The 14,367-nt window shown below is 64.2% G+C and overlaps 1 protein-coding gene across 6 annotated transcripts in view; it reads left to right on the top strand.

The window, feature by feature from the left end:
* The window catches only part of INTS1 (integrator complex subunit 1), a 29,145-nt gene extending 23,729 nt beyond the window's left edge, over positions 1–5,416 (top strand). For all 6 annotated transcript variants that reach the window (XM_057529204.1, XM_057529202.1, XM_057529206.1 and 3 more), the window contains 9 exons: positions 573–706; positions 1,082–1,274; positions 1,810–1,937; positions 2,217–2,329; positions 3,082–3,195; positions 4,064–4,134; positions 4,515–4,606; positions 4,769–4,878; positions 5,057–5,416. In XM_057529204.1, coding sequence (XP_057385187.1) covers positions 573–706; positions 1,082–1,274; positions 1,810–1,937; positions 2,217–2,329; positions 3,082–3,195; positions 4,064–4,134; positions 4,515–4,606; positions 4,769–4,878; positions 5,057–5,172 — 1,071 coding nt within the window. In that variant the 3' untranslated portion in view covers positions 5,173–5,416. The remainder of the gene's footprint in view (positions 1–572; positions 707–1,081; positions 1,275–1,809; positions 1,938–2,216; positions 2,330–3,081; positions 3,196–4,063; positions 4,135–4,514; positions 4,607–4,768; positions 4,879–5,056) is intronic.
* The last annotated feature ends 8,951 nt before the right edge of the window (positions 5,417–14,367 follow it).

Raw genomic sequence — 14,367 nt, 5'->3', positions numbered from 1 at the left:
TTGGCCCAGCGTGGGGCCTCCGTGTGCGGGTCTGTGTGGCATCTGCCTTCACCTCCCTTGGGTGATGGTGGGGGGAGGGGTGTCTGGTGGGCCCCCTGCCCATGTTCCCTGGGCTGGACCCTGGAGTCGGATCTGCCGCCTGCCCTGCTTCTCGGGACGGGGAGGGAAGTTGATGTTTTTCCAGTTGTGCTTCCTTCCAGTTTTGTGTGTTACTTGTTTTACACACCTGAAATTATGCTTTATTTGTAAGGTTGGTTTTTCTCACCCGAGCTAATGTAGGGCTTTTATTCTGTTTGTGCGGAGAGGGTGACCTCACACACCAAGTGCTGAGATTGGCTGGGAGCTCTGGCCACTGTTTGACCCCCAGGAGCATCAGAAAGCACTGGGGGAACAGGTTTCTCTGGGTCGCTGCGTAGGTCCTTAGGGACCATGCCAGGGCCTTGGGGTCCGGGGACCTTGGAGCAGGGGTGCACACGCTGCCCGGTGAGCCCCATCGTAGCCCCTGCAGTGGCGGGCAGCGGACTCAGCGGGGGGCGGGCGGCCCCGGCTCTGACCACCCCCGTCCCTCTCAGCTGGACGCCCTCATTCACCGCTTCATCACCCTCCTCGCGGACACCAGCGACTCCCGGGCGGCCGAGAACCGCGTGGCCGACGCCAACATGGCCTGTCGGAAGCTGGCTGTGGCCCACCCCATCCTGCTGCTCAGGTACCGCCTGGCCTGTCCCACCTGCAACCTGAGTGGGCAGAGCTCGCCGGCAGGGTGCCCGCCCCGCCCCAGCCTGGAGCGGCTCCCACACCAGGCGTTCCTTTGAGGCGGGCTCTGCGGCTAAGAGCGGGTGGACGGACACTGGTGGTGTCGTCACGGGCAGCCAGGGCCTCGGCTGCTTCCTGGCTAAGCGGAGTCTCGGGGGCAGGGGCCTGGTGGACGCGGGAGAGGGTGGGTCAGGTGAGGGGCCCAGAGCATCACGGTGGGGGTTAGCGGGCTCCGGGTGGTCTCCACGTGCAAGTTGATATCGGCCCGCGGGGGGAGGGGGGCTGCGGGAGACGGCCCAGGACCACCGAGCGCACGCATCGCCCGCAGGCACCTGCCCATGATCGCCGCCCTCCTGCACGGCCGCAACCACCTCAACTTCCAGGAGTTCCGGCAGCAGAACCACCTGACCTTCTTCCTGCACGTGCTGGGCATCCTGGAGCTGCTGCAGCCGCGGGTGTTCCAGAGCGAGCACCAGGGGGCGCTGTGGGACTGCCTGCTCTCCTTTCTCCGCCTGCTGCTGGTGGGTGCCCCGCCCACCCTCCGGACGCTGGGCCCCGGGATTCCCCAGGGCTCGGGTGCCCTGGTCCCTCTCCCTGCGCCCTTCTCAGCCGGTGACCCTGCTCGCCCTGCCTGCTCCCTCCACCATTCTGAATTCTCTCCCCATTCGGCTCGTCCCCCTCCTGCTCCCACGACTCTGGCAGCCCCGGTCTTTCTGACCAGGACCGAGGGTCCGTCCCCTTGTCCACCTGAGGCGGCTGGGTGAGGGCACAGCCCCTTGGCTGCATCAGGGGCAGGGCCAGGCCACCTGCCTGCCTGATAGCTTCACCCGGGGGAGGCCCCCAGCTGCTCACGTGCCTGGGGAGACCCCACGCTCCTCAGGGTTCATGAGGGACAAGGTCACTCCTGACCCTCAGGGACCTTAACATGCTGCCCGGCAGAGGGCAGCGTGTTGGTGGTGTCCAGGCTCTGTACTGTGAGGCCCCAGGGGGAACGATGCGGGCAAGACGGGATGCTTCAGGCCCTGAATGCTCCCCCCCTTGCGCTTCCCTTTGCAGAACTACAGGAAGTCCTCCCGCCACCTGGCCCCCTTCATCAGCAAGTTCGTGCAGTTCACCCACAAGTATATCACCTGCAACGCCCCGGCCGCCGTCGCCTTCCTGCAGAAACACTCTGACGCGCTCCAGTGAGTGTGCGCATCTGGCACGGCTCCTCTCCGGCCGGGTCCCGTCGTGGTGGCGCTCAGGGCTGGGAGCTCCCAAGGGGCGTGGTGGCGGGGATGGACACTGCCCACGGCGCCGGGGCCCGGGGCGGCAGGGCTGTAGATGCTGGGTCTGCGCCGGGGCCATGCTGAGCTGGCGTCCTCCTCCCTCGGCCCCCGGGGCACCTCTTGAGCCCCTGCCCATGGGGCCCTGCTTGCCTCCCACCTGTGGCATGGTCCTCACGGAGAACCTTGCTCCCCCAGTGACCTATCCTTCGACAGCAGTGACCTGGTGATGCTCAAGTCGTTGCTGGCGGGGCTGAGCCTTCCCAGCAGGGACGGCAGGGCCGACCGAGGCCTGGACGAGGAGGGCGAGGGTGAGTGGGGCCGGGGCTGCAGGCTGGACTGCCCTGGGCATCCCTTGGGCATCGTTGGCCCCGGGTCCGTGACACGCGCAAAGCACCGAGTCATGTTGTGGCCAGCGTGACCTACAGCACCTGCCCTCTGTGGGGCCAACCAGGTCTCTCTGTTCTCTGTCCTCGTCCCCGTCTCCATCCTGTGGCCCCTACAGTGGGGCGACCCGGCACCTGCAGCATTGTGTCTAGCGGGCACGCGGTGGATTTGTGAACGGGCCGAGTGCCCCGGGGCCCAGGTCCGGTGCTGGCCCTTCACGGCCATTCTGCCCTGGTTTTGCCAAGTCGCTGGTGTTGAGTGTGACTCTCGGCCGTCCACGGACACGCCTAGCACAGTGCTCTGCACACAGGCGCATTTATTGAGCACCTGCTGTGTGCCGGGGGCAGCAGGGAAGGCCCCGTGCACAGCGTGGTGGGTGAGAGGCTGGAGAGAGAAGTGCCGCGTCTCCCAGGCAGCTCCCAGCAGGTTCATCGTTTCAGCGCATCTATTGGGCGCCCGTTGTGTACCAGGCACCGTGCTCAGCCCAGGGCAGGGGCCGCATCTTTGGGGGTCGCTGTGATTCCGGGCGCTGCTCAGCAAGGCTGCCCCTCGCTTACGCACATGGATCCTGCGGCCTCGGTGTCGAGTGTGTCCGGGGCTCTCAGGCCCTCTGGACAGTGGCCTGGGGCGGGCCGTCCACGTCTCCACCTGACAGCGCTGGCCTCCTGTCTTGCAGACGAGAGCTCGGCTGGCCCCCTGCCTCTGGTCAGCATCTCCCTCTTCACCCCTCTGACTGCAGCTGAAATGGCCCCCTATGTGAAGAGGCTTTCCCGGGGCCAGACGGTCGAGGGTAAGTTTGGGGGTTTGGCTCCCCCAGGCCCAGTCGGCCCCGCGGTGGGTGGTGGCCTCCCTTTCTGTCCCTCCGGCATCCTGGGTCCCACAGCGGCCCTTGGCCGTCCAGGCTTCTCCTGGGTGGGGCATCCAGAAGACAGCAGGGCCCCTGCCAGGTCCCGGGAGGGGCTGGGCTCTTTCCTCAGAGTGGGAATAGGGGTGGGTAGAGGGGGGGTCGGGGGGAGAAGTGGGGCTGGAGACTGGGGGCGGCTCCTCTGCTGGCCAGTGGCACTGGGGACCCCTGGAGTCCCCGTGGGTACCGAGGAAGAGGGGCCTGGCGGGGAGCTGGCCGACAGCCCCTGGTCCCCTACGGGGGAGCCGAGGGCCTGGGTGGCCACCTGCGGGGAGGGGCAGGGCCATGTTTCCGCAGTGTGGCCTCGGGGCAGCCAGGACAGACATCTGGGGAGCGTGGTGCAGATGCAGATCCCTGGGCCCCTCAGAAACCTCTGAAAGCCTGGTCGACCAGCACCTCCAGTTTGGGGTCGCTGGCTCGGTAGTTAGGAAGGCAGCGGCACCCCCAGTGCTTTCCGTCCCAAGGGGCTGGGGGCCCCCTGGCCTGAGCAAACACTAGGGGTGCTATGGGAGCTCCAGGAGGCACTGGCGCTGATGTTGTGCGCAGCCGTGCTGCACCTGTAGACCCAGGTTCCTCCGCCAGAGCCTGTGCTGAGGCCGGGCCAGGGTCCCTGCCCGGCAGGTGTGCTGTGGGGCAACAGGCTCTGGCCCCGGGACTCCACCCCTCCTGCCTCTGGACTGCATGGGGGACAGGTTCGCCCCCAAGCCCAGCAGCTGCAGCCTGGCCCTCACAGCACGCTTTCTACCCATTTTAGATCTGTTGGAGGTTCTGAGCGACCTGGACGAGATGTCCCGGCGGAGACCCGAGATCCTGGGCTTCTTCTCGGTGCGGGAGCTGCCACGTGCCCGGAGGAACTGGGACACGTGTCAGAGGCTGGGGCAGGAGGGCAAAACCACGCTGGGCCCTGGACAGGGACGCCGCCCCCACCCTCCTTCCTGCTGTGCCCCCCGCTCAGCCCTCAGCGGCTGGGCTTCGGGGGCGGGCGCCACGTCAGACCCCGGCCTCGCCCCAGATGCCCACAGTCCCGCCCAGAACTGAGGCGGCCGCTCCTCCACTCTGTGCTGGAGCTCCTGTGTGCTTCATGGGGCCTGAGGTCCCAGGGCCCAGCGACGGGGGTGTTGAGGGGGCTGGGGTCTTAGGGAGTGGGGTCCCCTGCACGGGAGGGTGGCCCTGCTGACACCGCCCCGCCCCGCCCCGCCCCGCAGACCAGTCTGCAGCGGCTGATGAGCTCAGCTGAGGAGTCCTGCCGCGGCCTGGCCTTCAGCCTGGCCCTGCGCTCCATCCAGAGCAACCCCAGGTGAGCCGACGTCACCTGCCACCGCGGGCCGCCCGGTGCCCTGGGCCAGGCCTCCCGCTGCTCCTGTCCGGTGGGGCCTGGCACGGGGCTCTGGGGAGGCGTCGGGGCCTTGGCCGTCTTGGCACGGGGGGAGGTGCCAACCTGAGCACGTGGCTCTTTCAGCATCGCAGCCGACTTCCTGCCCACGTTCATGTACTGCCTGGGCAGCCGGGACTTTGAAGTGGCACAGACGGCCCTCCGGAACCTGCCGGAGTACACCCTCCTCTGCCAGGGTGAGTCCGCCCCGACCCCACCCGCCCAGGCCCTGGTGCCCCTGGAGGCCTCGGTACCCGGGCCCGGGCTCTCAGGGAAAGACCAGAGGCTCCACTTCTGAGAGCTGCCTGATGACCTGGCCGCCGCGGCCAGGATGTCAGGGCAGCGCATCCTGACAGGGTCTTCGTCTGTCCCCAGAGCATGCAGCTGTGCTGCTGCACCGGGCCTTCCTGGTGGGCATGTACGGCCAGATGGACACCAGCGCCCAGGTCTCCGAGGCCCTGAGGATCCTGCACATGGAGGCTGTGATGTGAGCCCGGGCTGCGGCCCGACTGCACGCCTGGTCCCCTGGTGGTCTCCGGGAGCGCCAAGGCAGGCAGGGCCAGCACTCAGAGCCGACGCCCAGCCGCCCCTGGCCAGCAGTGGGGGGGGCCGTCTGCCCCGGAGGCTGTCCCGCCTGCGGAGTGGCGGGGGCACGGCCCAGCTGGGAGGGATGCTGACCTCCTAGACAGTCGAGGCGAGGGGCTGGGTTCAAATGAAATGTTTTGAACTCCCCGATGCTGCTGCCTGTGTGGTTTGCCTCCTTGGAGACCCCGGGAGTGAGTGGGACCTGGGAGCTTGGAGCCCTGCCCCCGGGGCCCGGCCAGCCTGCCTGCTCCTGGTGGGCACGTGGCGGTGTCCGTCTGGAGACAGGAGGGCGCCTGCCTGCTGGGCACCGTCTTGGCCCTTCCTCCCTGCCCTCCACCCAGCTCCCCGCTTTCAGGCAGCATCGGGGTTGGGGGAGAGCTGACAGTGCCCAGGCGCACCCTGCCCCTGAGCTCTCTGCCCACGGGCTCGGCCTCGTCAGCTCCTGGAGGGAGCGGGGCTCGCTGGGGGTCGGCAGAGCAGTCTTCTCTCCCACCCCAAAAAGGACCTCAGTTCCCCGAGACCCTCAGCTTCGGGCATCGCTCCAGGAAGCCTCCGCGTGCCGGCCACGGGGTGAGGGCTGGCACAGTGCAGCCACTGGGGGGCGCATTCCCCGTGGAGCTGCGGTGCTGGGGCAGGGGACGGGGGCGGGGCTCTGCCCGAGAACTTGGCCCTGGGACTCTGAGGGCAGGGGGCAGTGCTCCCTCTAGTGAGGGCCCCGGGGTCCCCCCAGGCGGCACTGGCTTCTCCAGGCCAGTGTCCTCATCTGAGGGCAATGCCGTCCCAACCCCATCCAGGCTCGACGCAGATGGCGTCCCACTCCTGCCTCCCATTGCTCCCGTCAGCGCCCAGCGCTTGGCAGAGCCCCAGTCTCCCTGATGGCCCCTAGGTTCTGGTGCCCCACCCCCCAAAAGGGTCCCCGTCTGCCCGGCTCCTGCTCAGCTGGGGCCACCAGGGGGCGCTGAGGCTAAAGACAGACCCAGGCTCTTCCGTCCGGCCTGCTTGAGGCTGGACAGACCCTGGGGTGGGGGGCAGTCACTGCTTCCGTGCCCACCAGGGACAGGGCTGTGCCCCTAGCCCCACAGGCCCCTGGTCAGCCACGGCCTTGCCAGCCTCCCTTCTCCCCGTGCTGGCTTCTCACCAGCCTCCCTACGCCCCTGAGCCCCTGACACGTCAGCCAGCATGCCACTGCCTGTACGACAGCCTGTCAGTGTCCAGATCCTGCCCGTTCCTTGGTGGAGCCCCAGGACCCCCTGTCCCGTCTGGCTTGTTTCTTGGCCCCCGTTGTGTGGCTCTTGCTCAGGGGCACGTGGAACTGGCCTTTGGCCACTCCTGGCAGCTCCTGCCCCACTGCAGTCCCTGCAGAGAGGGACATGGAGCTGAAGGGCCCCCTCCTGCCTCCTGCCCTGGGTGCCCTACCAGGAAGTGCCATGCCACTTGCAGGATGCCACGGCCCTGCCCATCTGGGCTTGGGTGACAGCTGTTGGGACACCTGCATGCCCCAAAGTGCCACCGCCTCACCCAGAGCCAGGGGAGCACAGGCCCCCTGGGGTTGGGAGGATGGGGGCTGGGGCAGTTCACCCATGACACTGGGCTGTGTGAGGGCCCAGCAGGCAGAGGCGGGCTCTGGGGGAGCCCTTGGACCACCTTCCTGCCCAGTCCCACCAATGTCAGGGCCGAGGCCTGGGGGAGCCTGGGGGTGGGACGCGGCCTGGCTCTGGGGGAGCTGGGATTCCGACTACCCTCCACCTTCGCCTTTCTGCGGCAAAGGCAGACGTCCTGGCGGGGCTGCGGGCGGGTGGCTGGTGCACGGGCGGTACCCACGGAACCCGTGCTTGCCAGCCTGGGCGCTGCAGCATTGCCTGGCAAGTGGGGGGCAGCGGGACCCTTGGGGACGGCCCGTGGAAATGGGCGGTGGTGCGTGGAGGTGCCGGCAGAGCGGCCGTGCAGGGCAGCACTCCTTGGATGGTCCCCATAGCCATGAACACCAGCCAGCCAGCTCCATTTTACACAGGTGCGCCCAGCCCAGGGCCTCGGGGAGGAGGGGCCCAGGGGGCCCAGTGGATGGCGGGCAGGGGCGTGGGTGTGCATGTGTGTGGGGTGAGTGTGGGCTTTTGGAGGCCGGGTGAGCCCCCTTGGGGTCAAGGCCACCTGACCTACTCCTGTCTACACAGCGTGAGTGGGGAGCTGGAGTGCCAGCTCCCTGTGTGGGCCTGAACCCAGAGCCCGTGCCCCGCAGAGCGCAATGGGGCTTGGGTGCTGAGCGGGGAGGTCCAAGGTACAGGAGCACAGCCAGGTAGAACCTTCTGGATCCCAACTCTTCTGCCTCAGCTCAGCACCCAGCCACATCCACTGTGAAACCCAAGCTTGCCACGTTCCCTCCTGCCACAGGGCCTTTGCAGGGGCCGCTCTCCCCCGTCACTGCCCACTGTGCCAGCTCCCACTCCATCAGCTCTCAGCTCCTGTGGCACCTTCTCCAGGAAGGCTTCTTGCACCCAAGGTCAGGTGCCTTCTCCCTGCAGGTGCTGTGTGTTCTCTGTCGCTCTATGCCACACTGGGAGGTGGGGGTCTGGCTGGGTGGTTGGAGTTGTCAATCCAGCCAGGGTCTGCCTGGCCTGGGGTGTGCAGAGCAGGTGAGGGAGGAAGTGAAGTCCAGTCTCCTCCAAGATCCCAAAGACCCGGACCTCGTGGGAGCCGCGGTGGGGTCGGGCCGGGGGGCTGGGGCAAAGACGTGAGGTCAGCCCGGGTGTCCCACCCCAGCCCCCAGCCCCGGGCTCTCCACAGGGCTGCTCTCGCCTGGCTCACAGCCTGCGAGGCCTGGGAAGTTGACCCGTCCAAGGTCAGGTTGGGGAAGGGGCTCCTTGAGTGTCAGGAAGGAGGAGAGGTGGAGGGGGCGGGGCGGAGCCCACCTGGGCTCCTGTCCTGGCACGTGACCCTGGCAGCTGAGCTCCCCTCTCTGGGCCTCAGCCTCCCTCTTGTTAAGAGGGGCTGCGCTCACCCACTGACAAGAAAACGAGGCGTCCCGCCCGGACCCCACAGTCCCCTTCGCTCTGGGGGAGGGGAGGCCCCCCAGGGAGGATCAAAGGGCACCCCATCAACCAGCTTCAGCAGGTGGGGAAGGGTGGGACCAGGTGCAGCGTTGCCATGGTGATGAGCTCACCTGTTTCCTTCCTGTTCAGTCCTGGGAAGGGGTGAACCCTGACCTTCAAACAGGCCAGACAGCCAGCAGCCGGGCAGAGGGCCAGAGAGGCGTGGGCAGCTGGGGCCCCAGGGCCCCCAGGTCTCCCCCCGAGGGTTCCCAGCACCAGGGCCCCCACGTTCGCACTGGGAGGGCTGGCTTATGGCCCCAATTCACAGATGAGGGCAGTAAGGCACAGTTAGTTGTCCAAGGTCACATGGGGTAGAACTGCCCCGGGGTCCTGAACCAGGACCCTCCCCTCTCCCCTGTTTCCTTCCTCAGAGCCACTTAAAACTCTGACCCAGGCCGTGGTGGGGTTACTTCAGGTGTCTTGGCAGGGAGGGGTGTGGCTTGAGGGCTCTCCCAGGGCCTGCCCGCCCCATCCCTCCCTGGGGAAGGAGGACAGGCAGACAGAACTGGAGTCCAGGTCTCACCTTGTAGCCGTCTCCCCAGTCCAGGCCCAGGCTGGGCCCCCAGGGGGACCAGAGGTCAGACCCCACAAGGCTCGTGCCTGGGGGAGTTGGGAAGGGCTATTTCAAGAAGGTGGAGGGTCGAGTAGGAGCTGGAGGATGAGCAGGGGTTTTCCAGGTGAGGACTCGGCTTGTCAGCTTGCATCGGGGCACAGAGCTCTCATCACGTGTGGGTGGTGTGCCCACAGCCCTGGTCTCCTGTCTCTGCCCTCCGGGTATCAAGTGTGGCCTGGAGGGGACTGTGGGGCTCAGTGAGAGGCCACAGGCCACACGCGGGGAGAGGAGTGGGATGGGGCGGGACTTCTGGCTGCAGAGCCCAGGCCCCCACCGACCCCTGTGATGGAGGAAGCAGCTGCTGACTGCCACCTGCTTGGCACACCTGGGCCAGCCTCCTGGGGGCCTCCCGAGACACTGGGTCCCAAAGACCCCTTGGACCCCTTCATCCCGGGTCCACATCACAGACGGCACCCCAGGCGCCCACAGGCCAGAGCGTGGCCAGGAGAGCCTTTGGGATGGCAAGGCACATGGCGGCAGGAGCTGGGGGGCTGCCAGGTCAGAGGCCAGAGTGCAGGTCCCCCCGCCCCAGGCCACCCACCCTGGGTACCCCCCACTCTGGGCACCCTCACCCTGAGTCTCTGTGTTCCGCCCCTGGATTCCACCAGTCCTCCTTTCAAGGCCAGGGGCAGCCTTGACTGACCTCTCACCCCCAGACCTGGGGCAGGTAACTCTGGAGGCACCCTAGGGCTCTGAGGCCAGCTCAGCGCTCCCTGACTATGGCCTTGGGCAAACCACTTGCCTCTGCTTCCATATCTATAAAAGGGGTGTGAAAATAACGCCTGAGTCTCAGGGCACTGTGAGCACGGAGGAAGTGCTCAGTGAAGGGTGTCTGTCACTGTGACCTGCTTTATGAACAGAGAGGTGCTGTGATCTGGCCAAAGACACACAGCCATTGGAGTCAGGGCCAGGCTTCCTTCCGCCCTGGTCCTGCTCCCTGGCGCCCCTGCCAGCCCCTGCGCGCTGGTAATGGGACAGGAGGGCCAGGCCCCATTACAAGGGGTTCCTATAAATGGCGTGAGAAGGATTAATAATGTATTTGTAACACATCGTCGTGGTAGCCAAAAATGATCTATAAATGTGCGGTAAATGTTTTATAATGTTTTTGTAACCCGTTATAAATGATAAATGGCAGACTATAGATGCCAGATCAAATATTTATAACGCATCGTGTGCAGCGTTGGGCTGCTACAGTTCGGGAAAGCCATTAATAATAAAGTGGATGGAAATGTAAAAGTTACCGACATGCCCAGCAAAGCCATTTATAATGAAATGTAAAATTTGGCTGTTGGAAGCAACCCACGAGCCCCAGCCGAAGCACTGGCCAGGTTCCCCCGGAGCCCGGGGAAGGAGTGGGTTGTGAATTATTTGTGAGGTGTTCGGACTAGGACGTATACTATCCATAGCACGCTGTATAAATACGCTATTAATATACACAAGGCAGCATGCATTATTCATTGGGCCTAATTAATTAATGGGTGGCCCCTTAAAATGGGGTGTCACAGCTTCCAGCTCCCTCCTGCCTGGGGTGCGGGCATCCACAGCCGCCTGCGTGAGCTGTTGGCTGACCCAACCATGGCCTTGGGAACTGGGGAATGAGGGGACACCCTTTGGATGCTCTGCTGTGAAGCCAGCGTGACCCCCCAAGGTGGTTCCGCTGCAGGCGGCAAGGGGCTGGCATCCCTTTGGGGGGCTCTGCTTACCACCCTCCAGCATCCGTCTCTCACAACCACAGTGGCCATGAAAATTAATTGTTTTTCATGGATCGAGCTTGAGGAAAGCCAAACCTAGATAGCGCTATTTGCCTTTTTCACTTACGTATTAAAGGTGAGGTGAGATGGTGATGCACCATCAGGGTGCGATGGTGACGTGAATGATATCCTTAACTAGTCCAAACCAATCAATGTAAAGATGGGCGGCATCGATCACAATTACCTGGCTAGGTAATACTGTTACCGGGGCAGGGAGCTGCGTTTCCACAGCTCAGCCTGGTGCTACTGGGGATGAGGGCCCCCAGCTTGCTGTGAAGGCTCAGAGAAGTGAGGGTGACAGGGCGAAGCTGCTGAGCGAGGCTGCCAACCCGGACCTGCCCGCTGGAGTCCAAGCATGTCTTTTGCACAAGCCAGGGCTCCCGGTTCTGTTCTGTGTGGCACTCGTTTCCTGAGACACCCCTGCAGCAGAGGTTCTGTGGGCAAGTCAGTTTGGGAACGCCTGTGTGGCGTGGCCGCTCCCTTGGGGGTCACGGTGCACGGCAGGGGATGAAGGCTCTGAGAAGTCCTGGGGGAAGGGCCGCGTGGGTGGATGCCTCCCCCCTTCTTTCTCTCGCCCCCCCTGCCCCCCCCGCCCCCCCCCACTGCCTCTCCTGGTTTCCCCGCTCTGCCTTGAAGGCTCAGGGCACCGCCAGGTCTGCTGTGTTTGGACAGGCGCCCCCGATTATGTTCCAGCTCAGGCCATCAGCCTTGGTCAAATCTGTTACTTGGGGCTCAATCTACCAGTTAAAGGGTCTACAGACCCCACCCCACCACCAAGAACCGTCCTAGGGGCCCAGTGGGCGGTGCATCCTCCAGGAGCTGGCTTTTTGGATGCAAATTAGTGCTGCCCTGGTCCGGATTGACCCTGGGTCCCCAGCAATGTCCTTGCCAGCCTTCCTCCCGGGGAGGGGCCCCCATCATCACCGAGGGGTCTGAACACGTGCTGGAAAGCAGGAGGGGGGGAAATTGAGACACCTGGCCTGGAAGTTCTGACCCAGACAAGGGCAGCCGCTCGGGCAGGGCAGCGGCCTGGGTTGACCCGGGTTCCTTGGGCCCTCCACCATGCCGGGTCCTAGGTCCCAGCTCTGCCTGGCTGACCCACTGGTCTCCTCTCTCCTCAGAACCTAATTTTCTTGAGCTGCAGAATGGGTAGGGTCAACCCACTTTTTTTTTTTTTAAATGAGTGTGTCTTGGTTGATTTTTTTTAAATTAATTAATTAATTTATTTATGGCTGTGTTGGGTCTTCGTTTCTGTGCAAGGGCTTTCTCTAGTTGTGGCAAGCGGGGGCCACTCTTCATCGCGGTGCGCGGGCCTCTCACTATCGCGGCCTCTCTTGTTGCGGAGCACAGGCTCCAGATGCGCAGGCTCAGTAATTGTGGCTCAGGGGCCCAGCTGCTCTGCAGCATGTGGGATCTTCCCAGACCAGGGCTCGAACTCGTGTCCCCTGCATTAGCAGGCAGATTCTCAACCACTGCGCCACCAGGGAAGCCCTAACCCACTTTTAAAGAGTGGCTTTAAGCATTAAGTGAGAAAATGGGCGTGAAAATGCTAGAAGCCCTCCCCGACCCTTTCTCCAGCCGCACCCCGCCTCCTGCCCAGTTCCTCCATTCCTCGGGTACTCCTCTGTGACTTTGTTCCTGCTGCAGGGCCTCTGCCTGGGACACTCTTCCCTTTCCTCTGTGACAAGCCAATTCCCACTTACCCTTCAGGTCTCAGTTCTCATGTCCCCTCCCCAGGGAAGCCATCTCCGGCCTCTGAACCAAGACAAGGGCCCCTTCTTCACCACCTAATGGCATTGTGTGTCCCTTGGAGCACTGTCACAGGGGCAATTTTGCGTTTATCTGTGTATGTGTCTCAGTCAGGGTAAGAATGCTAGCTGCTGTAACAAACAGGTCCCAAAGTTCCAGCAACTGGACCCGGCCTGCATTTCTCACCCAGAGGCCAATCTGGATGTCCCGGGTCAGTGATGACCTTCTGCCTGACCCTGCAGTGTCCAAGCTCGTCCACCTGTGGCCCCATCATCTAGTAGGTCCTTTGCCTCTGGCCAGCAGACTGGGGAAGATTTAGAGTGTGAGGTGCATCCATCACCTCCATTGGCCAGAACTCAGCCACAACAGCCCCCCTGACCTGAAAGGGAGGCTGGAAACATCGGACCAGGCATAGGAAATGGCAAGTGCTGAGGTCCTGGGGCGGTCGTAGGAGGGGAGATGGGAGAGGTAACAATGGCCCATGCTGAGGACAGTGCTTTCCTTGTGAGGAGGAGGGGCTGGAGAAGTGGCAGGGGCAAGTTCTGGCTCCCGTGGTCATCAAAGATTTTGTGTTGAGAATAGACTGCAGGTGGCAAGCCAGAAGCAGAGCCATGGTTAGAAGATTCCTCTAGAAACCCAGGCTCACACCAGCTGGTGGCTGTGGAGGTGGTGGCAGTGGTCAGCTTCCTGCAGGACGGGATGTGGGCAGTGAGAGGACAGGGGCCAAGGAGCTTGCCCAGGCTTGTGTTCCCAGCAGCTGGCAGGACGCCGTGGGCTGGCTGTGGGTGGGGCTGGCTGGGGGTCTGGGAAGACCAGGAGTGGCTGAGTGCAGGAGGCAAGAGGGGTGGAGGCTCTGAGGCCAGCAGGGCAGGGCAGGCCAGGGAGCAGCTGGAGATGTGATAAGGGGCCCCGACTTCATTCAGAGTGCTGCAGAGGCCAAGCAAGGAAGGGCTTGTCCAACTGGCTTTCTCGAAAGATCCCTTGGCTGCTGGGGAGGGGTGGACTATGGTGGCCAGAGGGCAGGAGGGAGACGAGGGAGACTGACCAGTGGTCAGGGGCAAGACGTTGGTGGCCGCAGTGGGGAGAAGTGGGTAGGCTGGGGGTGTCCTGGACTGGGGGGCCCTGGAGAGGAGCAGGGCCGGCAGAAGGACGTGCTGTGTGTGAGGTGCTGATGGGGACACCCCCACAAATGCCACCTCCCAAGTCACTGTCCCCAGAGGCGGCCACGTGGTGGCCAGTGGGGGCAAGAGTGCCCTCAAAATCAGAGCTCTGGCCACCTCCTCCTCTTCCTTCTGAGCCCCCAGCCCTGTCTGCCTCTCGTCCAGCCCTGTGACCACCGCCCCCCGCCCCCCCCCCTCACCCCCGACCTTGGCTTTACCCGACCTCACCGGCTTTTCCAGTTCTCCTAAATGCTGCCCTGGGGGTCAGGAAAACCCACTTGGCTCCTGGTTCTGGGACTAGCCACCAGGCCAACTGAACTGGCAGGACATTGCCCTTTGTCCTCTAGCTGGGAAACCCCAGCAGGTCAGGGCAGCATCCACAGCCAGCGACAGTCCCAGGTCACAGGGGCTCCCTGTCCAGCGCCTGCTTGCCCCCTGTGACGGGGAGCTCACCACCACAGGGTCCAGCTGCAGGGAAGAGCTGGCTCTGGACTGGAAGACTGTCTCCGCTCCTGCAAGTGGGCACAGAAGCCACCCTGCCCCCCTGCCAGGCCTATCTCAGGAAAACACCTTCCCTCCTGCCAGGCCCTGTCTGGACAAGCCCTGGGCCTGGGGCTGGGTGGGCGGGGCCACTTCACTTGTCTGGTGTCAGTGTTTCTGGCTGTCTGTCCCCATGCCCACAGACAGGTTTCCCCGAGAATGTGGAGGGGAGCAGCCCAATAACTGAGGTCCCCACAAGAGG

The sequence above is a fragment of the Balaenoptera acutorostrata genome, chromosome 15, assembly GCF_949987535.1.
Source record: "Balaenoptera acutorostrata chromosome 15, mBalAcu1.1, whole genome shotgun sequence".
Taxonomy (NCBI): Eukaryota; Metazoa; Chordata; class Mammalia; order Artiodactyla; family Balaenopteridae; genus Balaenoptera; species Balaenoptera acutorostrata.
This window is presented reverse-complemented; position numbering and strand designations above follow the sequence as displayed.